This window comes from Leopardus geoffroyi, chromosome D4, assembly GCF_018350155.1.
Source record: "Leopardus geoffroyi isolate Oge1 chromosome D4, O.geoffroyi_Oge1_pat1.0, whole genome shotgun sequence".
Taxonomy (NCBI): Eukaryota; Metazoa; Chordata; class Mammalia; order Carnivora; family Felidae; genus Leopardus; species Leopardus geoffroyi.
In genome coordinates, this window is record NC_059342.1 from 3,043,650 (window position 1) to 3,068,346 (window position 24,697).

Here is a 24,697-nt window from a genome sequence, read left to right on the forward strand (position 1 = left end):
ATTCAGTTGACTCACCTGGGCAGTTGCAGACTGGATGGGTGAGTCAGTGACACCAGTCACTTAGCCTCACACAAACTTTTGTTGCCAGACTTCCTACAGGTCTTGGTTTTTTATCCATAAGTATACACTCTTATTCACAGTGTAGCCGTAGACTGAAATGTTGCTGGTTTAAATATAAACCCAGGGCTCTGAGAGAAGGAGGAAATAAACAACCGTGGCAGTAATACTGAAAGATAACGTGGGGGGCCCCTGGGTGGCTCAGTCGGTTAAGCATCCGACTTCGACTCAGGTCGTGATCTCACGGTTTGTGAGTTCGAGCCCCGTGTCGGGCTCTGTGCTGACAGCTCAGAGCCTGGAGCCTGCTTGGGATCTTCTGTCTCCCTCTCTCTCTGCTCCCCTCAGCTCATACTCTGTCTCTTTCTCAAAAAATAAACATTAAAAAAAAAAACAAAAAAAGATATAATGTGGCATCGTCTGGGATTTCTTTAATTTTTAGAAGATTTTTATGGTCTCTATGAATCTGTTTCATTTTATCTTGTAGAGGATTGTCACAAAGTAAAGGGTTGTGAAAAGTAGTATTCTAAATAAACTTCTGATTTTTTAATTCCTTAGAATAATTTTAAAAACAGTGGAAAGAAGAGCCAGGTTCCAGTACAGCTGGATTTGGGGGGGATGCTGGCAGCCTTGGAAAAGAAGCAGCACGCCCAGAGCGCAAGAGCGTCTTCCAAGCCGGTGGTGTTCTCAGGTAAGGGTTTTATCATCCCGACTGCTCTGTGACTGTTGTATCTTGTAATCAGAGGTATTTCTGTAGAACCCAGAGTGCGTGGTAGTGGGATAAGGAGAAAGGTAACCAGCAGGATGGATCGGGAGTCCAGAGATAAATCCACATATCTATGGGTGGTGAATCTTTGGCCAAATGTGTTCATTAAAAGAACAGGGAACACTTTTAGGGGCGCCTGGGTGGCGCAGTCGGTTAAGCGTCTGACTTCAGCCAGGTCACGATCTCGCGGTCCGTGAGTTCGAGCCCCGTGTCGGGCTCTGGGCTGATGGCTCAGAGCCTGGAGCCTGTTTCCGATTCTGTGTCTCCCTCTCTCTCTGCCCCTCCCCCGTTCATGCTCTGTCTCTCTCTGTCCCAAAAATAAATAAACGTTGGAAAAAAAAAAAAAAATTAAAAAAAAAAAAAAGAACAGGGAACACTTTTAAAGATGGTGCTGGGACAGCTGGATTTCTACACACCACAGAAAACTGGGCTTCTGCCTCATGCCATATACATCATTTTCCTCAAAATGGGGCAGTGACCTAAGTGTGCAAACTAAACCCGTAAAAATGCTAGAAGAAAAGAAAAGTCAGTTTCATGACTCGTAATTAGACGGCGAACAGGACCACGTAAATAAAAACCAACCAAGGACTTCTGTGTACCAGAGGATATTTTCAAGAAAGTGAAAAGATAATTTACTTGCAGAACGTGAGACCATGTTTGCAAGTCACATATCTGATGAGGGTTTGATGTCCAAAGATCTACGAACTCTTCCTACAACTCGGCGATAAACACCTGCTGAAAAACAGGCAGAGGCGTTGACTCGGCTCCACAAGAAGATCCACACGGGACCAGTAACCCGTGAAAAGATGCTCCAAGGATCAGTCATCACACAAATGCAAGCGAGCGCCTCAGCGAGCTGGCTCCTCACACCTGCTGTGGTCGCCGCAGTCAGACACGGGAAATAGCAGGCGTTGGCGGGGATGTCGAGAGATGGGGGCTCCCGGGGACGTGAGATGCCGAGACTGATTTGGGAAGCCGGCTGGCAGCTCCTCTGAACGCTAAGTGGAGGTTGTCACGTGCCCGGCAATTCCGTTCCTCTGTGCCCCCGGAAGAGTTGAAAACAGGGACTCGGACGCGTGCAAGCCGGTGTTCGTAGCGGCTTTATCACCACAGTTAAAGGCGGAAGCCCCCACCCCCCGGGTGTGTACCCGCGCAGACGGCTACAGAGTGGGGTCCAGGCGTCCGGTGGCCGCTTCTCAGCCTTGGCAAGGAAGGCGGCCCTGCCACCCGCGCCCATGTGGGTGGACGTGACAACGGTGTGCTGACGAAACGAGCCAGCCTCCGAAGGGCACGTGGTACGGGAAGTATCCGGAGTAGACAAAGACACAGAGCGTGGATTAGAGGGTCGTGGGGGTTGAGGGTATGTGGACTTCCTGTTGAGCGGGGACAGACTTTCCGTGGGGGCACGAACATCCTTGGGGAATGGGGAGCGATGATGGTCGCGCAACACTGCGCGTGATTGATGCCCCGGGTTGTGCGTTTCGGAATGGTTAAGAGACTAGATTTTTACAAGTTACTTAAACGTGATGACTTTAGAAGTGACGGTTAAATATTGCAACACTCGGATGCTCAGGGGCCTGAAATGTCTACTCTCTGGCCCTTTAAGAAAGAGACCCCAGCGGATCCTGGCCCGTGCGCCCATCATTTTTTTTGTGTTGTTTTTGTTTTGTTTTTTTGCTGCGTTTCCAAGTTGCACATTGCCGACGTTGCCTCTGCCTGTGGGGGCGTGCACGTCATCACCTAGAGTTCAGCCTCCGTTTATGGGTCGTTTCTCTTTGGAGGCGAAGCGTGCATATGGTGCGGTGCACACATCCTGGGTAGGCCCTCTGCAGGGTTTTGGCACACGCAGACCTGTGGGACCCAGACTCCCGTCAGCATCCTTGGGAGCTCCCTCCGGCCCCTCCCAGCCCGTCCCTGCCGCCGCCCCAGGCAGCCCCGTGTGGATTCTAGGTCTGCCACGGAATCGTTTTTCCCGTCCGAGAGCTTCGCGTGAAGGGACTTGGTACACGCTCCTTCGTGTAAGGCTTCTTTCGTGCGTCAGGGTGCTTGTTTTTGAGATTTACTCACGTTGTATATGTGTGTCTGTCATTCCTATTTGTTTTTCATTCAGGAGATGTTCAGGTACCACAAAAGTAACGCGTTTTAAAGGACACAGTTTGGTGGCGTGGAGTTCATCCACAGCGTTGTGTGGTCCTCGTCTCTCTGGTTCCACGTTTCCATCGTGCCAGAGGGAGACCCCACCCAGTCAGCCCTGCATTTCCCCAGCCCCTGGCAGCCACCAGCTAGCATTTTCTCTGTGCATTTGCCTGTTCCGACGTGCTCGATAGACGGAATGGTGTGATCGTGTGACCTTTCGTGTCGGTCGGCTTTCACGGAGCAAAACATGTCTGGGGTTCGTCCGTGTTCCTGTCGGCATTCGACTGGCTTTCGTGGCTGACTTGTAGTACAGTGGCCACAGGTGTAGCCACTTATCCATCGACGGACATGCCGGTGGTTTCCACCTTTTGGCTGTGTGAATGATACTCCTGTGAATGTTCACGAACCAGTATTTGAGTATCTGGTTTTGATTCTCTTGGGAGTGGAATTGCTGGGCCACGTGGTAGGGATATACTTCGTTGATGAACGTACCAGACCATTTTCCGGACTGCTTGTGTGTGTTTTACACTCACCGGTGATGTGTGAAAGTTCTGGTTCTCACCGACGTTTGGTCACGTCGGTCTTCATTCCAGCCATTCTTGGGGCGGTGGGGGGTGCAGGTGGCATATTTTTGAAGCTGAAAATTGGAAATGCTGTCTCCCCTGTGGATCGTTTTTATACGGGCTGCTGAGTGGTATGTACTGAGCATTTCTAAATCGCATTCTTGTGGCTACGGCAGGAGGACGGTTACGTGCTAGTTTCATGGTGATGTTTACTAAAAGCCCAGCGTACAGTCCTAAAATATCTGAATGCAGTTAATTCAGCCGAAGTTCAGAGGTTGAGGCACCAGTAGGCAGCACGTCCCCCATCCAGTGTCCCTCCTTCCTGCCGCGTCCCGAGGACCGCCAGCCGTGGCACCACCAGTGGGGAGTGCGCAGGAGGCACAGACTCTGGGCACGGCTCAGGCTGAGTGTCAGGGGCGCCAGAATCACTGTTGGGGGGTGTGTGTTTTTAAGGAGCACTCGGTAGGATTTTTTGTTTGGTTCTTGTTTTTCACTTTTTATCGTGGAGGATAACGGAAGGGAGAGAAGGCAGTGCACCCTCCCGCCACGTGCCCCTTACGCAGCTCTGGCACTTGTCAGCGCTGTGTCGGTCTTGTTGCATCTCTGACCCTACCTTTTATTTTCCTGAGGTGTTTGAAAGCAACCGGTAGGCTTTATGTCATTGCACGCCGGGGGACCTCGGTGGCGGCCCTGGCTGATGGTGGCCACTCTGCCATCCTCCAGCGGTGTGAGGGCTTGTTTCTTATCAGCATTGAACATCCAGCCTCTATTTCAATTTCCTGGACTGTCTCAGTGATGCTGGCGGTTGCATTCTTACCAGGATCCACACTTGGATCCGTCACCAGTCTGGGTACATACACACCAACGCCCGGGACCGCTGCCCCTCGGATAGCCCTCCCTGAGCCTTACTTGTCTCAACTCGTCTGTTTGGGAAAGGTCTGCAGGGCTCTGACTGTGTGTCTCAGACCAACCCAGGTGCTTTGGTAGAAGTTGGTAATTTGTTTTTACCTTTACATGTGGGCAAAGTCTGCTTTTCCTCGGCAGTTGCTTTGGGCTTGTTCTGTATTTTTTAATGGGATGGTGAGTCGGGTGTGGCCACAGGAGGAGACAGAGGAGAGGCTCAGGAGAACACAGTTTATTGTACTCCCAGGTTCTTAGAGACAGGAGGTGTGGCCTTGGCTGGCAACAGGGTAGGCGGCAGGCACAGGGCAGGAGCAAAGGGAGGGCTTTTAGAGGTCTGATGATTAGTGATGTTGAGCATCTTTTCAGGCACCTATTGGCCATCTGAATGTCGTCTTTGGAGAAGTGTCTGTTCATGTATTTTGTCTTTTTTTTTTTATTAAAAATTTTTTTAATGCTTTTATTTATTTTAGAGACAGAGCATGAGCAGGGGAGGGGTAGACAGAGAGAGGAAGGCACAGAATCCAAAGCAGGCTCCAGGCTTTGAGCTATTAGCACAGAGCCCGATGTGGTTCTCAAACCCACAGACTGAGATCATGACCTGAGCCAAAGTTGGACACTCAACCAACTGAGCCATCCAGGCACTCCTTTTGGTTTTTTTCTGTTTTGGGTTTTTTTTTTTTTTTTTTTTTGGTGTTGAGTTGTGTAAGTTATTTATGTATTTTGGATACTAATCCTTTATTGCCTATGTCATTTGCATGTAACTTCTCCCATTCAGAAGGTTGTCTTTAAGTTTGATTGCTTCCTTCACTGGGCAGAAGCTTTTTATTTTGATAAAGTCTCAGTAGTTTTGTTTGTATTTCCCTTATCTCAGGAGACATATCGAGAAAAATTCTGCTACAGCCTGTGTCAGAGAAATTAGTGCTTATGCTCTCTTCTGGGATTTTTATGGTTTCAGGTCTCAAATTTAGGTCTTTAATCAGTTTTCAACTTGTTTCTGTGTATGGTGTGAGAAAGCAGTTGTTTCATTACTTTGCGTGTAACTGTCCAGTTTTCCCAGCACCATTTGTTGAAGAGACTTTTTCCCATTATATAATCTTGTCTCCACTGTTGAAGGTCCGTGGGCCATACAATTGTGGGTTTATTTCTAGCTTCTTTATTCTGTTCCATTGATTTATATGTCCGTTTTTGTGCTGGTTTGATTACTACGGTTTTGTGGTAGAGCTTGAAGTCTGGGATTATGATACCTCCAGTTTGATTCTTAAGATTGCTTTGGCTATTCCGGGTCTTCTGTTGTTCCATACAGATTTTAGAGTTATTCTAGTTCTGTGAAAAATGCTTCGATGTTTTGATAGGGGTTGCATTAAATCTGTAGATTGCTTTGGGTAGTATGCACGTCTTAACGATATTTGTTCTCCCCACCCATGAGCATGGAATGAATATCTTTCCATTTGTGTGTGTTATGTTCAGTTTCTTCTACTGGGGTTGTATAGTTTTCAGAGTACGTGTCTTTCACCTCCTTGGTTAACTTTATTCCTAGGTATTTTATTATCTTTGCCGCAGTTGTAAATGGGACTGTTCTTAATTTCTCTTTAGTCTATGTCATTCTTAGTGCGTAGAAATACAACAAATTTCTGTACATTGATTTTGTATCCTGTGACTTTACTGAATTCATTTATCAGTAAATGAATCTAGTAGTTTTTGGTGGAGTCTTTAGAGTTTTCTGTATATAGTATCATATCTAAAAATAGTGAAATTTTGACTTTTTCCTTACAGTTTGGAAGCCTTTTCTTTCTTTTTGTTGTCTGATTAACGTGTCTGGGACTTCCAGTACTTTGTTGAATAAAAGTGGTGAAAGCCGACGTCCTTGTCTTGTTCCTGACCTTAGGGGAAAGCCCGCAGTTTTTCACCATTGAGGATGATGTTAGCTGTGGATTTTTCATATGTGGCCTTTATTATGCTGAAGTGTGTTTCCTGTAGATCTACTTTGTTAAGACTTTTTAACATGAATGGTGGTTGTAGTTTGTCAGATGTTTTTTCTGCATTCGTTGAAATGATCATATGGTTCTTATCCTTTCTCTTGTTGATGTGATGTATCACATTCATTGATTTGCAAATATTGAGCCCCACTTACATCCCAGGAATAAGCCCCACTTGATCGTGGTGAATGATTTTTTTTAATGTGCTGTTGAATTTAGTTTGCTCATATTTTCTTGAGGGTTTTTGCATCTGTGTTCATCAGTGATGGAGGCCTGCAGTTCTCTTATTGTAGTGTCTTTATCTGGTTTTGGTGTCAGGATAATGCTGGCCTCATGGAATGAATTTGGAAGCTTTCCTTCCTCTTTTATATTTTGGAATAGTTTGAGAAGAATAGGTGTTAATTCTTCTTTAAATGCTTGGTAGAATCCACCTATGAGGCCCTCTGGTCCTGGACTTGAGTTTGTTGGGAGGTTTTTGATGACTGATGCAATTTCCTTGCTAGTAATTGGTCTGTTCAAATTTTGTATTTTTTCCTGATTCAGTTTAGTGGAGGTTATATGTTAGTAGAAATCTATCCTTTCTTCCAGGTTGTACAGTTTGTTGGCATATAATTTTCAATAATATTCTCGTATAATCCTCTGTGTTTCTCTGGTGTTAGTTATTTTTCCTCGTTCATTTCTGATTTTGTTGATTTCAGTCCTCTGTTTTTTTTCCATGAGTCCGGCTCAAAGTTTATCGCTTCTGTTGATCTTTGCAAAGAATCAGCTCTTGGTTTCATTGATCTGTTCTATTGTTTTGTTTTGTTTTTTGTTTAGTTCCCATATCATTTATTTCTCCTATAATCTTTATGATTTCTTTCCTTCTACTGGTTTGGGGGGTTGGTTTGTTCTTTTTCCACCTCCTTTAGGTGTAAGGTTAGGTTATTTTAGACTTTTCTTGTTTCTTAAGGTAGGCCTGTGTTGCTGTAAACTTTGCTTTTAAAACCACTTTTGCTGCATCCCAAAGGTTTTGGACTGTCATGTTTTCATTTTCATTTGTTTCCACATGCTTTTTGATTTCTTAGTTGACCCATTCATTGTTTAGTAGTATGTTGTTTAACCTCCAATTATTTTTGGTCTTTCCAAATTTTTCTTTGTGATTCTTGGTTTCATAGTGCCGTGGTTAGAAAAGATGAATGGAATGACGTCTCTCTTTTTGAATTCAATGAGACTGGTTATGTGACCTAATCTGTGATCTCTTCCAGAGAATGTTCCATGTGCGCTTTGAAAAGTGTGTACACTCTGTTTTATGATGAAATGTTCTAAATATATCTGTTGGATCCATCTGGTCAAATGTGTCATTCAAAGCCATTGTTTCCTTGCTGATTTCCTGCTTGGATTATCTGCCCATTGCCATAAGTGGAGCGTTAAAGTCCCTACTATCAACGTGTTACTATTGATTACTCTCTTTATGTTTTTTAGTGGCTGCTTTGTGTTTGGGCACCTTCATGTTGGGTGCGTACATGTTTACAGTTATTGTCTTGTTGCATTGTCCCCTTTATGAGTATAGGGTGTCCTTCTTTGTTTCTTGTTTTAGTCTTTGTTGTAAAGTTTATTTTGTCTGATAAAAGCATTGCTACGCTGGCTATCTTTTCATTTCTCTTTGCAGGATAAACACTCTTCCATCCCTTCCCTTTCAATCCGCATGTGGCTTTAGGTCTGAAATGAGGTTTTTGTAGGCAACATTTAAGTGTTTTGTTTTGTTTTAGTTCATTCTGTCTTATGTCTTTTGACTGGAGCGTTTAGTCGTTTACATCCAAAGTAATTATTTATAGAAACATATTCGTTGTCGTTTTGTTACTTGTTCTATGATTCTTTTTGTAGATCGTCTCTGTTCTCTTGCTCTCTTCTCTCATGGTTTGCTGGCTTTCTTTAGTGATATATGTAGAGTTCTTTTTTTTTATTTTTGCATATGTGTTACCAGTGTTTGATTTGTGGTTGTCATTAGGTTTCCATATCAAATCTTATACATAGTTTGTATTGAGTTGTTGGTCACTTGTTTGAATCCATTCTAAAAGCACTAAATTTTTACTCCTTTCCCACTATGTTTTGGATATATGGTGTCATAGTTTACATCCTTTTATTTTTTGAATTCTTTGACTGAGTTTTATAGATAACGCTTAATTTTACTGCTTTTGTGCTCCCTGCCTTTCTTACTCATGCTTATGTGGTTTTTCCTTTCCACTTACAGAGGCCCCTTTAAAATTTCTTGTAGGGCTCGGTTAGTGGTGATGAATTCCTTTAACTTTTGTTTGTTTGGGAAACTCTTCATCTCTCTCATTCTATTCTGAATGACAGCCTTGCTGGCTAGAGTGTTGTCAGCTGCAAGTTTTTTCTTTTCAGCATCTTGACTAGATCGTGCCACACTCCCTTCTGGCTTGCAGAGCTTCTGCTGAAAAATCAGCTGATGACCTTATGGGGTTTCCCTGGTATGTAACTGTTTTCTCCCTCACTGGTTTTAAAATTGTCCCTTTATCAGTAATTTCTGCCATTTTAAGTTTTTTGTTTTTTATACATTTATTTATTTTTGAGAGACAGTGAGAGACAGAGTGTGAGCAGGGGAGGGGCAGAGAGAGGGGGAGACACAGAATCTGAAGGCGGCTCCAGGCTCTGAGCTGTCAGCCCAGACCCCGACACGGGGCTCGAACTCACGGACCGTGAGATCATGACCTGAGCCGAAGTCAGACGCTCAACGGACTGAGCCACACACAGTGCCCCTCTGCCATTTTAGTTACTAAGTATTTTGGGGTGGACCTCGTTGGGTTTATTTTGTGTGTATGGCAGGGGAGCTCTGTGCCTCCTGCATCTGGATTTTTGTTTCTTTCCCCAGATCTGGGAAGTTTTCATCTATTATTTCTTTAAATTAGCTTTCTGCCCTCCTTTCTCTTCTGGGACTCCTATAATATGAATGTTATGACACTTGATGGTGCTGCTAAGTTCCTTCCCTTAGTCTTTTTTTGTTTTTTATTCTTTTTCTCTCTCCTTTTCTACTTGATGGTTTTCGTTTTCCATTGTTACATTCCCCAGGTCACTGATCGGTTCTTTCTTCTGCTTCCTCTAGTCTACAGTTTATTCATCTCGTGCACTTTAATCCAGTTATTAAGTTCTTTGTCTCTGATTGATTCTTTATTTACATCTTGTCTCTCTTTGTCAAGGGTGTCACTGAGATCCTCCACTCTTTTCTCAAGTCCACTGAGTTTTTTTTATGACCATTACTTTAAATCTCTGTCAAGAATATCATTTAACTCCATTTCGTTTAGCTCTCTTGCTCCGAATTTGCTGTGTTCTTTCTTTGGGACATACTCTTCTGTCTCCTCTTTTTGTCTAATTCTCTGTTTCTGTGTGTTAGGAAAGTCAGCTGTGTCTCCTGCTCTTGGAAGTCGTGGCCTTATGAGGAAGAGGTTCTGCAGTGCCCTGTGGTGCAGCGTTCCCTGTTCCCTAGGGCCTGGCGTTTCAGGGACGTCACCTGTATGTGTTGCATGTGCCCTACTGTTGTGGCCTAGGCACTTTTTCCTTCAGTCTGCAATGGCTCTCTGTGCCTGTTTTGGGCAGTGTTTGGTCCCAGACAGTGTTGTGAGTGTTGTGAGCTCACCAGTCAGGGGCTGCTGTAGGCTTGAGTCAGACCGGATGTTTGCCAGCAATGTGGTAGCACCGACCAAACTGCAGGGAGCTTTCCCTGTGTTGTCTCCTGAGAAGCTTGTGTTGGTGGGTGGGTCCTGCAATCAGACCAGATGTCCGACCCCTGCCCACTGCTGGGGCCACAGTCGGACCGGTGTGTGTGGTGATTGTCCCCTATCCTGGGGCAGGAGTCACTTGGGAGTGGTGCTGGGCTCTTGTGGAATTGCTTGCTCACTGCCTGGCTTGTGGCACTGGTTTGGATGGGCTTGGGCCCAGGGCACGTTGGAGGGGGAGATTGACAGGAGAGCTCTGGGGCGGAGCTCCTGATACCAGCAAGGTCCCTGCTGGTCCGCTGCCACTGGGGACCTGCGGTGCACAAGGAAAACTCCCGGAGGCAGGCCTGGATGCAGGGGTAGGTCTGCAGAAGAGCATGGGAGTGAGGGGTACAGTGCTGGCAAGGTCCAGTCCACTGTGGGAGGGGGCCTGCCGCTCTGTCCCAGAAAGCTGCCAAGGCCAGGGCCGGGGGGCCGGTCCTCAGGAGAGGGCAGGGCTGGGGTGTGGGCAGGACACAGTGTTACCAAGCAAGGTGGAGAGCGTTCACTCTGTGCTGGTTCCCACAGGTTCCTGGGTGTCTCGGCTGGGGGGTCGGGGAGGGAAATGGTACCTGCCAGCTCTTTTGTTCTGGGAGAAGTCTTCCGAGGATCCCTGCCCCTCCGGCGCATGCTCTGAGATCAGTAAACATATCTTCCTCCCGCATACCCCAGGCCTGTTTTCAGCCTGCTGCTTGTAGGCTGTATCTTAGCAAGGCTACCATGCTGTCTCTGTGAGGGTGGGTCTCTGTCTCCCGTAGCCCTCCAGTTCTCCCGGCGCAGAGTTATTGATTCTTAACGTTTCAGGTGCTGTGCCCTGCTTGACTTAAGAACCCACAGTGTTTGACCTGTCCGGTTTTCAAAGCCAAGTATGGTGATTCATCTTCCCACTGTGGGTTCTGGGTGTCTGGTGTGGGGTCTCCTCTTCTCCACTCTGCACCTGGTGCATTTCTCCCTCCTGTGGACGGTCCTACAGGTCCATTTGGCTCCAGGCTGTGTCTCCACCCTTCCTACCATCTTTGATGTGGCCTCTTCCATACATTTAGCTGTGGAGAGTCTGTTCTGCCTGTCTTCGGGTCCTTTTCTGGGTTATTTACACTCACGTGGCTGTTATCTAGGTGCACCATGGGATGGGGTGAGCCTAGGACCCGCCTACTCTGCTGTCTTCCCCAGAAGTAAGATTTAGCCTTAAAAGACCCTAGGATTTTCCAAATGGTCAATGAGCATTGGCTTCAACTTAAAGTCACGAGCCGTATTAGCCCCGATGAGACGGCCGGCCCGTCTTTGGAAGCTTTGAAGCCAGGAGCCGACTTCTCTCCAGCCACGGAAAGTCCTAGGTGGCATCTTCTTCCTATGGGAGGCTCTGGCCTCGGCCCCGAACACCTGCTGGTGAGTGTGGCCCCCGTCGTGATTCCCTCAGCCGGATGCTCTAGAGAACTTGCCGCAGCTGCCCCTTCCAGCACTTCCACGTCGGGGCGACGGCCTCCTTCCTCAGACCTCCCAAAACCACCTCCGCTCGCTTCAGACTCGTCCTCTCCAGGCTCCTCACCTCTGTCAGCCTTCACGGCACTGAAGAGTCAGGGCCTCGCTCTGGGTTAGGCTTCTCTGGGTTAGGCTTCTCGGAAGGGAAGGCTGTGGCCGGTTTCATCTTCTGTCCAGACCACTAAAACGTTCTCCGCATCAGCAGTAAGGCTGTTTTCCCTTTTTTTTTTTCTGTTAAGAAATAGAGGGGCACCTGGGTGGCTCTGTCAGTTAAGTGTCCGACTTCGGCTCAGGTCACGATCTCTCGGTTCATGGGTTTGAGCCCCACGTTGGGCTTTGTGCTGACAGCTCAGAGCCTGGAGGCTGCTTCGGATTCTCTGTCTCCCTCCCTTTCTGCCCCTCCCCCTTTCCGAATACCCTAGGCCTGTTTTCAGCCAGCCTGCTAGGGCATGCGCGCTCTCAAAAATAAACAGTAAAAAAAATTTAGAAAGGGTGGGCGAGCATGCAAGTGGTGGAGGGGCAGGGGGGAGAGAGAATCTTGAGCAGGTCCCAGCACAGAGCCTGATGCAGGGCTTGATCTCATGACTGTGAGATGGTGATGTGAACCGAAATCAGGAGTCGGACGCTTAACCGGCCTAGCCACCCAGGCTCTCCCGCTTCTACTTTCTTACTGCCCGTGCGTTCGCTGGAGTGGCAGTTAGCGCCCTTCAGGAACCACCGTGGCGGTCACAAGAGCTCTAGGCTTTGGCTGGTCTCGGCTTTCACCGGGCCTTCTTGTGGCTGAGCATGCAGAGGCCATTGGCGGGATTGTCAGCTGGCTTGATTTCAGTGCCGCTGTGTCTCAGGGCCTGGGGGGGCCCAAGGAAGGGGACAGAGACCGGGGAACGGCCGGTCAGTAGAGCAGTTAGCACATAACACTTACCCATTAGGTTCCGCGTCTTACACACACGTGGTTCATGGGGCCCCAAACAGTTGCTGTGGGAAGTCCCAAGATCACTGGTCACAGATCACCACAAGCAGTAACAATGATGAAAAAGATTAAGATCTTGTGCGAATTGCTGCAGAGAGACACAGGGTGCAAATCTGACTGGAAAAATGGCGCCGGGAGACTGGCCAACACACGTGCCTGTGCTCTGGGTGCCGTCGCGCTCTGGCCTCCACTGTCGTCCGCGAGACGGCAGGTGCCCCTGGTCCCGCTCCCGTTGTGGTGAGCTGCTGTCCCCCTGCTCTCTGTGGTCGACCTTCAGCACTGGGCCCGGGCGCGTGCGGTGTGCATCTGTCTCCGTGCGCCCTGCCTTGGCTGTGCCTTGGCTCTGGGCACCGATGCTCTCCTCGGGCTCGGGAACTTTCAGGCCTGTTTCTCTCGTCTCCCTCACCCCACGTTATGCGTGCATCAGTCTGCAGGCCGTCGCCCCACTGTCCTCAGGTCGGGTCGCGTTTCTTAATCCCTTTGAGTGTTTTCTTGGAACTGAATCGCTTGTATTCATTCCTCTTCGCCTCACTGGCGTTTCTGCCGTGTCAGGTCTACTGCGGGGCCCTCTCTACGGTTTCTATTTGTCGAATCCCTGGCTTCAGATGTGCTCACACATTTGCCTCAAGTCCCTCGTCGGCCACGTCCCACAGCTAGCAGCGCTCACCCGGCTTCTCTTCTCATCCTTTTCTGAAAGTCTCAGAATTTCTTGAGAATAGTGAACATTTTAGTTAGCATGTTGTCACAGCTCGGGATTCTGAATCCCGCCACCCCCTACCCCCACCCCCACCCCTGAGAGCAGTGATGGCAGTGGTTTCGTTGGGGATTTTTTAGTAACTGCGCAGGCCTGAATCTGAGAGCTCGCTGGTGTCTCAGCTCGGTGGCTTTTCCCTGTTCCTACTGTCTGTGGCGCTCCAGGGGTCACTCCTGCATCTGCACGGCACACACACCGGAGGTTGTGCTCAAACGTGTGGAGATCGCACAGGCGCCTCCGCCCGTGTGGTCACAGGTGTGTGTTCGCTTGCGGGCCGTGCTCAGGCCGGCCGTGGCTCGGGGCCCTGGGACTCGTGTGATGCCTGCACACGCACGAGGGCTCTGTTGCCGGCAGGGACGTGGGCGGCCTGGCTCTCGCCCTGCTGCTTGCCCGCAGATGACCACCGCCGAGCCTGCCTGCCCGGCCTGCTGCCGGGTCACCTCTCTGAACGCTCACGCTCTGAATCCAGCAGCCCCTTCCGGCAGAGACCGTGAAGCTGCAGGTTTTCACGGGTGCTCCTCCGCCCTGGTGCAGCCAGCTGTCGGCAGGGAGAGAATGGGAGCGCCCCGGACGGGATGCCCCAGACCGTGCTGTTCCCACCGGACTTCGATGGAGCACCGGTGGAGCTGTGTCGTTCGCTGTCAGCCTTTGGTCGCGTCCGAGGGGGCTGACGTGATCGGTCATGACAGTTGTGTCCCGCTTGGTGGCTGCTCTTGGGCCTGGGGGTTGGCGTCTTCACTGTGCGTGTGGGAGAGATCCCAGGCAACCTGCTCGTGCCGTGTGTGGAGAGTCGCCTGGCAGAGGGCAGACGGGAGGGGCCCAGGCGGCGGGAGTCACAGGAGCCCGGCGGAGGTCCTGCCTTGGGAGGTGGCATTAGGGACAGAGCGAGCGGATGTGAGCAGGGTCAGCACGGGGGGTGGGGGTGGTTCAAGAACGGCTCGTTGCGTGTATCTCTCAAACTGACCGTGGGAGCACAGCGTCGGAGATCCCAGCAGCTGCGCGGGGCTGGCGGTGGCTTGGAGCCGGAGTGCAGACCCGTTGTACGCCAAAGCAGGGCACCCGGCGTGCCGCCAGGGAAAACACCAGTAACCTCTGCATTCCAGACCCGAGGAGGGCAGGGAGATAGTGGGGTCCTTGACGCTGGATGGTGGGGGCGTGGGGGGTGTTGTCCCGTTCTCTTTTCTGGGGTGTGTGTGTGGAAATGGTCCCAGAGAAAGGGAAGAGAGGGTATCCTTGGAGCCAGAACGAGCTGGGAAGGGGAGCAGGATGGGAAAGCGCAGTGGAAACGGCAAGGCACGGCCGTGATCTTGTGTGGATGGTGGGGCGCTTGTCACCAGCTGCACAGGAGCGGATTGAGGAGAGTGTATTTATGTCTGGAAAACTCGAGAATCCGCTAGAAGAATTCCTAGAATCTTATAAGCTAGGGAGGGAGGAGGGATGTGTGGAAACCCGTGGCCCCTTCTGCAGAGGCAGGGTCAGCTGGAAATGGGGAGGCACTCCCTGGGAGAGCCGTCGTGAGTACGCGCTGTCTGGAAATACCTAGCGTCGGGAGGGTGGGGGCCCACCCCACCCCCAGTCTGCCCTCTCCCACCCCACCCCCAGTCTGCCCTCTCCCGGGTGGGGGCCCACCCCACCCCCAGTCTGCCCACCCCACCCCCAGTCTGCCCTCTCCCGGGCAGCGTGCAGGTGCCATCACAGGGATAGGACGACGCTTCTCCCCAGATCAGTTGATGGCTCTTTTGGATCTCCCCCAGAAGACACTAAACTCCCCTGAGAGCCGTTGCCCGTGACAGGGTTGTGTGAGCATCCGTTTGATGAGGACGAGGGAGGTCACGGGCGGACGGGCAGTGTGGCGGCAGCCTGATGAGTGCGTCCCCTCCGTGTGGCAGTTGGGGCGGTGCCGGTTCTCTCCAGAGACCTCGCGTCAGGGAAGAAGGGCCACTTCAGCCAGGTGAAGACCCCACACAACCCCTTGGACTCCAGCGCCCCGCTGATGAAGAAGGGGAAGCAGAGGGAGGTCCCCAAGGCCAAGAAGCCGACGTCATTGAAGAAGGTACAGGGTGGCCATTTGAAACTGGGCGCGGGAAAACCTAGGACTCTCCTGTGTGTGCATTACGTCTTCTGGCTCCTAGCGTTTTACGTGTGGATGTGGACTCCCCTTGCATGTGCCCTGTGAAGAGGCGTGTGTGGTTCTCTGAAGAGCGGTCCCCCCCTGGGTGACAGGGCAGAGGGGACGCGGCAGGGTGCCCCTGCTGCTGCAGGCGGGGAGTACTTGGCCGCGACGTCCTCCTTCTCACCCCACCCGGGGTCATCTGCCTGCTGTTCAGATTCCATGGATACGGGTCCCGTTGGGGCTGTCGCGGCCGGCGGAGGGTGGCCCGGGTCCAGCGTGCCCGGCTCTGCAGGCCCCGGGGAGGCGCGGTGTCCGCGAGCTGACGTCGGGTGGCGTGTTTTGCAGGAGAGCTTTTCATTTAAGAGGACAAGCGTGTAGGTATTTTAATCGCTTCTTTAATTTTAAAGATTATTTTGAAAGAACGGCAGGAGAGAAAGCAGCAGCGTCTCCAAGAAAACGCCGTGAGCCCGGCTCCTGCCAGTGACGCCGCGCTGGACGGAGAGAGCGGTGGCGACGAGGCCCTGGAACAAGCCGAGCCCTCAGGTACGGAGCGCGTTTGCTGCCCCGCGGGTTCCATCGGGGGCGGCCGTGTATGGAGCCGTCGGGAGCCCGGTCGTGAAGGCGGGTCGTTGTCGGAGCCCCCGTGGGCGGACACATCGCCTGGCGCCCGCGCTCCAGGCTCTGGGGAGAGTGGGGCGAGGCCTCCAGGGCGCTCCGTGAGTCCTCGAACGGTTCCCGCGACCTGAAGTGGCCGTGACGGTGACCGCCAGTAAGTGCAGGGCAGTTCTCCCAGCAGCGTGGGTCGTGGTGCCGTGTGGAGAACACGCTCGGGAGCTTCTACTGAGCTACGCGCTCAGAGCAGGACACGGAGCGTGAGCCTGCGGTTCGCGGACTTCTCACAGAGCGAGCACGGCGCCCGGCTCAGAAGCACAGCAGCCCCCGTGCCCTCGGCCCGGGGCCTCGCCCAGACTTTGTTCCAGGGGAATCCTGCCACCTGTGCCCCTCCAGCCCGCGGCGTGTCTGTGGCCTGTGGCAGTAGTCCCCTGCCGCGTGGCACTGGGGTGTGTTCACAGGCCACGTGGCAGGTGGGCGTCCAGGGAGTTTCCGCTCTGGGGTCACCAGAAGCAGGGGCACCGGCAATGTGTGTGCGTGTGCGTGCGTGCGTGTGTGTGTAGGACGTGGGCACCCCCTCCTGTCGGCATGTGCCTGGAGGGGCTCTGGGCTTGGGGGTCCGCTGCCATCCACCCTTAGACGCCTTCTGCCAGGCGGGCTTCCCAGGGCTTTTCTGGGTCCGCCCCCCAGACGTCGTCCGTCACATGTGCTGTCCTGGTGGGCAGACTCCTCTGGTGACATGTCCCCTCCCGTGTACTCAGAAGTCTCCAGAAGTCACGGGGGGACCATAAGCTTGAAGCTCGTAGTTGGGATGTTTGAGTTTGGATCTCACCAAAGGGTCATTTGCTGAAGAAGCGGTCTGAACCGTTAGTATGAAGAGTCAAGAACTGGGTAATTTAAAACTGGGTGATACGAACTTCAGGTTAAATTTCAAAATTAAATCTGGCAACTGAACTGCCCATCTCAGGACGGCTAAAATGGTAAATTGTAGGAGTGTCCCTCCAGCGATCGTCGGTGGCTAAGTCGGGTTGCGTAGGGAGCAGAGCAGGAGGTGGTCCTTCTGTTTCTCCCAAGCCGTCAGCACGCGTCCCGTCACCGGCCCGCCCGCTGTGGCGTCCAGCGGTGGCGTTGTGACGGGGCTGCTCTGGAGACCCCAGCCCGCAGGTGCGTGCCACGGCCTCTTTCTCTGGTGTCGCAGAGGGGACGGAGGAGTCGGCGGCCCCCACTCCCACGGGGCAACGCAAGTCAGAAGAGCCGCCGAGAACCGAGCCCCAGAAGGAGGCGGACAGCCTCTGCCTGGTCCCCGACGGCGCTGGCTGCCCCAGGATCCACAGCCGGAGATTCCGGGAGTGAGTGACGGTCCGGGGCGGGCGGTGCTTGCTCTGGCGTTGAGCGCCGGGCCCTCCTGTCGTGACGTGCCCCGGCCGTGGGGCCAGGCCCGGTTTCCGTCCTCGTCCTGACCCCACGTCCGGCCACCTGATCTGCGGGGTGTTTGTCCTGCTGGTGTGAAGGCAGAGGCGCTGTGCAGTCGAGGTTGGCGTGGCGGGGGGATGAGCGGGGAGCGGCCGGCTCCGTCTCGTGCTGCTTTCTCGGGAGCTCGCCTCCTTCCAGGGCACAGTCCACACTCGGGGTGTGGGTTTTGTGAGCAGCAGCTGCCGTGGGGCAGCAGTGCCGTGGGGCTCAGTGGCGGGCTGCCGGGGGAGCCGGGCACAGTGGCTCTGTCCCTTGTGGCCGGGGCTCAGGGGGGACACGAAACCCAGTGGGCCGGGAGCCCCGGGTCTTTGGCCCCCGGAGGGCTGTGCGGTTGCCGCAGCTGCCTCGGCCCCTTTCTTTCAGTTACTGCAGCCAGATGCTGAGCAAGGAGGTGGACGCCTGCGTCACGGACCTGCTCAGAGAGCTGGTGCGCTTCCAAGACCGGATGTACCAGAAGGATCCGGTCAAGGCCAAGACCAAGCGCCGGCTGGTGCTGGGGCTGAGGGAGGTGCTCAAGCACCTGAAGCTCAGGAAGCTGAAGTGCATCATCATCTCCCCCAACTGTGAGAAGATTCAGTCGAAAGGTAACGAGCTGGGCCGTGTCGTCCCTGCACGGCCGCGGCCGGGGCGGCTTCTCCCCACCTGTGATCGGGGGCCGTTTCCAGGGGGCCACCTGCCCACCCGGGGCCCCGCTCTGTGTTCCCGCCAAGGCTGCGGCCTCTTTGCTTTGAGGCCAAAGGAACTTTGCGTGTCCGAGGAAAAGGGAGCCGGCGGCTTGCGGTCGCTTTACAGGGACAGCTTGGTAAGGCGGCCTGGGACTGTGTGCGAGTGCCGCGTTTGCTCAAGGGGCCTTTCGTCTGCCGATTCTGAACTTGAGTTTTAAGTGGCAGTTGTCTGAGCGTTCTGTTCGTCTCGGTTGTCTCGTCTGAGCACTGGGAGGTCACACCTCGGGGGGGCTCTCCGCTCTCGTGGACACTGAGGGCTGGGAGCAGCGGACCGTCCCAGAGTCTCTCCCGGGGAGTCACGTGGAACACACGCGTGGGGTGTCGTCCACCCGGGGAGCCCATTCACCATCCGCACCCAGGGGTGTCCCTCCCAGGGGATTTATGGGCGGCTGGTTGTGGACACCCTGTGCCCAGCCTGACTCACAGAGGGAGGTGGTGTTCAGCATGAGCCCCCTCGTGCCTGCCCCATAGCCCCTCTCACGGCGGTGTGTGGGGAGCCCTCCGGAAACCCAAGTTGTGGCTCTGGCCATGAGTCCCCTGAGAAGCAGCCCTTTGAAGGGGCAGTGGCCATGGTGTCGCTGCTCACATAGCATTTGTGGTCAACGCCGGGTGTGGGGGACAGGGACATGGACCACAGGGGCCCTGCATTTGTGGTCAGCTCTGGGGGTGGGGGACATGGACCAGAGGGGCCCTGGCATTTGTGGTCAGCCCTGCGGGTGGGGGACACGGGGCAGAGGGGGGCCCTGGCATTTGTGGTCAGCTCTGGGGGTGGGGGACACAGGCCAGAGGGGGGCCCCGGCATTTGTGGTCAGCTCTGGGGGTGGGGGACATGGACCAGAGGGGCCCTGGCATTTGTGGTCAGCCCTGCGGGTGGGGGACACGGGGCAGAGGGGGGCCCTGGCATTTGTGGTCAGCTCTGGGGGTGGGGGACACAGGCCAGAGGGGGGCCCCGGCATTTGTGGTCAGCTCTGGGGGTGGGGGACATGGACCAGAGGGGCCCTGGCATTTGTGGTCAGCCCTGGGGGTGGGGGACACGGGCCAGAGGGGGCCCCGGCATTTGTGGTCAGCCCTGGGGGTGGGGGACACAGGGCAGAGGGGGGCCCTGGCATTTGTGGTCAGCTCTGGGGGTGGGGGACATGGACCAGAGGGGCCCTGGCATTTGTGGTCAGCTCTGGGGGTGGGGGACACAGGCCAGAGGGGGCCCCTGCAGTTTCTAGCAGTAAGTGGGGAATAGCTCGCTGTGGTTGTGGCTAAGGAGCACGCCCGCCTCCCATCCTGTGCGCTCACCTCCTGTCGGCCCAGAAGTGCTAGTCCTTGGATGGTTCTGCCCCCAGAGCATGCTTCCCTGGTCCCCGCATGCATCTGGGCCAGGGTCTGGGCAGAATGGAGGGATGTGGAGCTTAAATGTTTATCAGACTGGTTGCAGATTGACCAGGTTCCCAGCGCAGCAGCCTATGCTTTCAAGAAGTTTCTCTCGGAAGAAAATCAAGTAGTTCTGCATAACTAGGGGCCGGGTGCTGGGGGACATGGGCAACGTTTTCTCCCCAGGCAGATATTAGGTGCTCCACACGGGGGTCTGTCTGTGCACAGAGGAGCTGGGCCAGGACCCCGCAGCAGCCCGGTGCCGGCGCTCCTTTCTTCTGAGGAGTAAGCCCTCCAGATTCCTCCCGACCCCCAGAGGAGCCACCATTCCCACATTTGACGTGTCCTTGATGGTGTCTGCGCGCGTGCGCGCGCGTGTGTGTGTAAGAGAGAGAGAGAGAGATTTGGTGTGTGTGTGTGTGTAAGAGAGAGATTTGGTGTGTGTGTGTGTGTGTGTGTGTGTGTGTGTGAGACAGAGAGAGAGAGATTTGGGTGTGTGTGTGTGTGTGTGTAAGAGAGAGAGAGAGATTTGGTCCTGGCCCTGTTGGCACCTTGGTTTTTAGCTTGATGGTCTGTCTGGAGAGCCAGCTCGTAACTCTGCACACACTTGTGTTGCTCGGACAGGACTTAGGGATGTTCTGGTGGTTTCTGGACATCTCTAGTGCTGCACAGGGATGTGCTGTATGCTGTCCTTTCTGGTGGGGACATCTCGAGGACGAAAGGGCTGGTGCATTTGGGGGTCGTGTGGGTTACGCACCTGCACCCAGAACCTTCTGTGTAGGTGGGGGGCAGCTTTGCACTTTCCTGGGAACTGTTGGCTCATGTTCTTCACCCACTCGTGTTTGGGGATGTTGATCTTTTTAATACTGACGTGTGCTTTTTTATATAATAGGAAAGCTCCTTGGGTAAGAGTTGTACTTTCCTGGTTTGTCATTTGCCTGTTTTCAAAACATCATTTTGGCCACGCGAGGATCCTGGGTGTTGTTATCATGTTGTTGTTTCTTATTCTTGTTTTTTTAATTGGCTCTAGGTTTTATGCCATTTCTCAACCATAGCACTCCAAGGTTATTAAAGGTTTTTTTATATCGTTTTTCTTAGTTCTTCCACGTTTTCATTTTTGTGTTTAGGTAGACTGTATTTCCTTTCAGATGGGTCTTTCCAGAGGCCGACCCAGTTGTCCTCTTTCCGCTGCTTCACAGTGCTCCCCCCGACAGCGCTCAGTCCCGCACAGTAGGGTCGCTTCTGGAACCCACCTTATTACAGCAAGCTCTCCTACCCGGTGAGGCTAGCCTGACGGTAGTTCCCTTTTTCAAAAGGCTTCTTCTCACTTGCATATTTCTGTCGTGTTATTTTTCCTCAAAAAACAAAAAAAAAAATCCTAACTGTAGTGAGAGTATTTCAGAAGTTTCAGGTGAACACAGAAGTGGTGTGTGGTCCCGGGACCACTGTGTCCCAGAGCACAGGCCCCTTTGTGATCTTTGTTCCCGGAACACCTTGAAGCTGCTCTGTAGATCTTGATAAACCTGGTCCTACCTGCTGTGGTCTTTGGTGGCTGTCCACACCCACGCTTGCTGGCACTGCTGGCCTTCGTGAGGACTCATTAGGTGTGTGTGACTTGTGCACAGACACCCCCGTGCAACTGTCTTGTAGTAAAGGTTTTGGGGTGGTGGGCGCGTCACCTGCACACAGAGTCCTTGGCGCCTCGCTCGGAGGCAGGGTGGCTGGTCAGCCCGCGGCCCGCCCGTTGGTGTAGGACCCTCAGTGACCTCTGTATGTGGGGTGCAGCCCGTCCCTTGCACACGGGAGCTGATACACAGGGGACAGGTGACCAGTGGCCTGAGACACAGTGAGTGTTGAGTGAACACTAAGCACAGTTGGCTCGTTCACGTGACCAGAATAGATTTCTCCTTCCTGTTTGGCCTTTGTCCATGGTTTCTGGCTCACAGTTCCCCACATCCTTGGAGTTTCCCAGGACCACAAGAAAGGTGTTTTGTTACGTTAATGAGGTGATTTTTGGACCCCGCCCAAGCTGGGGCTGGTTGCCAAGAGAGCCAGCCGTGAAATGAGAGGGTTGGAACCTGGGTCCCAGTCGGCCCCTACCCCTGGCCCCCAGGGAGGGGTTGGGGGTGGAGCCCATGACTTAGTGGATCCTATGACTAGTCTGGAAGCCTCCACACAGTCCCGCCCGGACTGGGGTGCACAGGAGACGCCGGGGTAGTGGCGCACGCGGAGTGGGCATGGCCTCCCCGTGCGTCTCTTCCCGCGCTGGCGACTCGAGATCTTTGTCACGTCCTTTAATAAACTGGGCAAACGTGAGCAAGGCTTTTCTGGGGTGAGCGCTGTGAGCCTCTAGCAACTTAGAAGAATGGAAGGAGAGGGTGTGGGGCCCCGCAGCGTGTCGCCCCTTGGTCCAGAGCTTGGGGAACGCAGGGACGTGTGCGGGCACCAGAGGTGGGGCCCCGGGGGAGGGGGGTCTCCTGGGACAGACCCACCCTGTGCGGTCTGACACGCTCTCCAGGCAAGAGTGTCGGGAGGGGCGGAATTCTTGCACAGCCAGTGGTGTCTCAGAATTGCTTGGTGGCGTGGCCCCCGCCCATGTGGGAACTGGGTCCAGAGACACTTGTAGAAGACTGAGACTTCACCGTCCGTTAGGATGACGACGCAGACGTGTTTTAGTACGTTGAGGGAGCGCCTCTTTTGGAGAGTCGCGCTCTGCCTCGAGGGTGGCCACGCCCTGGCAGTGACCGGCTCGTTCCGGTGACGGGCAGGCCCGCTTGAGTAGAGAGTGGCTGGGCCGTGTTGCTGTCTGTAGAAAAAAGCCCTTTGCGACCAGGGTCACTGCCATGCTGCGTGTGACGTGTTTCCCGTCGGTTGTTGTCCCTGACCAGGCGGGCTGGATGATACCCTGCACACCATCATCGGTTATGCCTGCGAGCAGAACATCCCTTTCGTGTTCGCTCTCAACCGCAAGGCTCTGGGGCGCAGTTTGAACAAGGCCGTCCCTGTCAGCGTGGTGGGCATCTTCAGCTACGACGGGGCCCAGGTGAGCCGGGCGTCCCCGGCAGGGCAGCCCCGAGCCCGGGGCCCACAGGGCACGTGCGGCGATTCTGAATCGGCTCTGAGCTCGCCGCTGCTCAGAGACGCCTCACGTGGCCAGCGTCCCCGCCAGCCGTCCCCCTGCTTCCCCAGGGAGGGCGCCGTCCCCGACGGGCAGAGACCCTTAGTCCCCCCCGTGGGGAGGGGGCGTCACCTGTGCCCTTGCTTCCGTCCCAGGACCAGTTCCACAGGATGGTGGAGCTGACGATGGCCGCCCGGCAGGCGTACAAGACCATGCTGGAGAACGCACGCCAGGAGCTGGCGGGGGAGCCTGGGCCCCCCGCCCCGGGCAGCCCGCCCCCGCAGGGCCCCCCTGCTCCTGCCGCCGGGAGAGATGAGCTGCGCTACAGTGAGTGCCGGGGGGGGGGGGGGGGGGGGGCGGGGGCGGAGATGTGCGGGGACGTGGGGGGGGAGGTGGGAATGGGCGGAGCGCCCAGGACAGCAGCACAGCCACCCTGTGGCAGGGCCCGCTGCTGAAGGCCGGCTCGGGTCCCGCCTGGTGTCCCGAGAGCTGGTCCCACACAGACCTCGGGGCAGAAGCACCTGAGTGGAGTGTGGCCGTGAGGACAGCGCTGTCCCGAGGCCAGTGTGTGCTGATGGCTGGCTGGGGGAGTCCATGCCAGGCCCGAGTGGGGACTGAGCCCTGGGCGGCACGCCTCCCGGAAGAGCCTGTCCCTTAGCTGTGCCGCTGTCTCCCTTCTAGTGGAAATCTGGAGAGAACACCTAGAAGCCTACAGTCGGGGTGCCCTGGAGCTGGAGGACTCTCTGGAGGCTTCGACCTCGCAGATGATGAACCTGAACTTATAGGAAGACTCCTCGGGGTGTGTTGTGTATTTGGGGTGAGGAAGGGGGGTGCGGAAGACTCTGGGGCCTTCTTCACAGTTCTTCTTGGCCTCGTGTGTTCTGTGTGGCTGTTCGATTGGGAGGCGAATCTGAGATGTGCATCCCGGGGATGGGTGTTCGGGTGTGCTGGCGGGAACCTTTCCAAAAATTCCGAAGTCGTGGCTTTGGGTCTCTGAGCACGCGGAGTCTGGAAAGGACTGGAACGTGTGTGCTGCTCGGAGTTCTTTGCCGTGAAGGGACCGCCTCCGATGTGGCAGAGCTGAGCCACGTTCGTTTGTGGAAGGAGCCGCGGGGTCACGGCCGGGCCGCTGTTCTTGGCCACTGCTCTTGGCCGCCGACCCAGCAGGGCCGCAAAGCAGTAGCCGGGCGGGGCGGGGCTGCTTTTGAGGCAGGGGACTTGCTGGGGACCTGGCTTTCTGGCTGGAAGATGTGGGGATACTTGGAGGATTTGCTAAAATGAGCCTCAGAGGGAAAATTGGTTCTTTAATCTGTGACCTCTTGATATGGATTATTCCTTTTTGTCTTTATTTTTCAAAGAAGCGATGTATATTGAAGTTCCTAAATTTCAGTTTTGATAATCTACAAATCCTTTCTTTCTCTCGTAAACGAACATATTGTGACCGTGGTTTCTGTCTGGGAGGCCAGCAGGATGTTGCCCGCGTGCTCTCCTGTAGGAGGGCGTATTTATTTGGAATAAAGAGTGATGATTTGAGAGCCCTGCACCTCTGGCCGGCTCAGGCTCGTGGGGCCCCCGCGGCCTGGCCCACGCCCGTCGGCGCTGTGGCTTGAATGGCAGGGGCCCGAGCGGGGCGGGGTTTGTGTGCCCGGACCCTGCTCCTCTCCTGTCACACAGCAAGCGGCACAGGCGGGGCTTCGCTGGTGCTCAGCTCAGCAACGGCTCGCGTTGGCTTTGCAAACACTTTTAGGTGAGATCGGTCACGTCACGTGCTGTACCCGAGAGGCAAGTGGCTTGTGGAGAGCCAGAGTGAGTGACGACAGAAGTGGCCTGTGGTGTGGACGTGTCAGACACCAGGCTGTCCTGTCTTTGGGACACTGGCTGCTCCTAGTGTGTGTCTGCTTCTCTGTTTGCGTCCTGAGCTGTTTAAACGGGGGGCTTGGTCTG

At 54.1% G+C, this 24,697-nt stretch overlaps 1 protein-coding gene across 9 annotated transcripts in view; it reads left to right on the top strand.

Annotated features, from left to right (window-relative positions):
• Positions 1 to 24,296, top strand: part of SECISBP2 (SECIS binding protein 2) — a 41,286-nt gene extending 16,990 nt beyond the window's left edge. For all 9 annotated transcript variants that reach the window (XM_045469391.1, XM_045469384.1, XM_045469383.1 and 6 more), the window contains 8 exons: positions 613 to 745; positions 15,240 to 15,403; positions 15,871 to 16,006; positions 17,274 to 17,424; positions 17,912 to 18,132; positions 22,524 to 22,678; positions 22,909 to 23,080; positions 23,435 to 24,296. In XM_045469391.1, the coding sequence (XP_045325347.1) occupies positions 613 to 745; positions 15,240 to 15,403; positions 15,871 to 16,006; positions 17,274 to 17,424; positions 17,912 to 18,132; positions 22,524 to 22,678; positions 22,909 to 23,080; positions 23,435 to 23,538 (1,236 nt within the window). In that variant the 3' untranslated portion in view covers positions 23,539 to 24,296. The remainder of the gene's footprint in view (positions 1 to 612; positions 746 to 15,239; positions 15,404 to 15,870; positions 16,007 to 17,273; positions 17,425 to 17,911; positions 18,133 to 22,523; positions 22,679 to 22,908; positions 23,081 to 23,434) is intronic.
• The last annotated feature ends 401 nt before the right edge of the window (positions 24,297 to 24,697 follow it).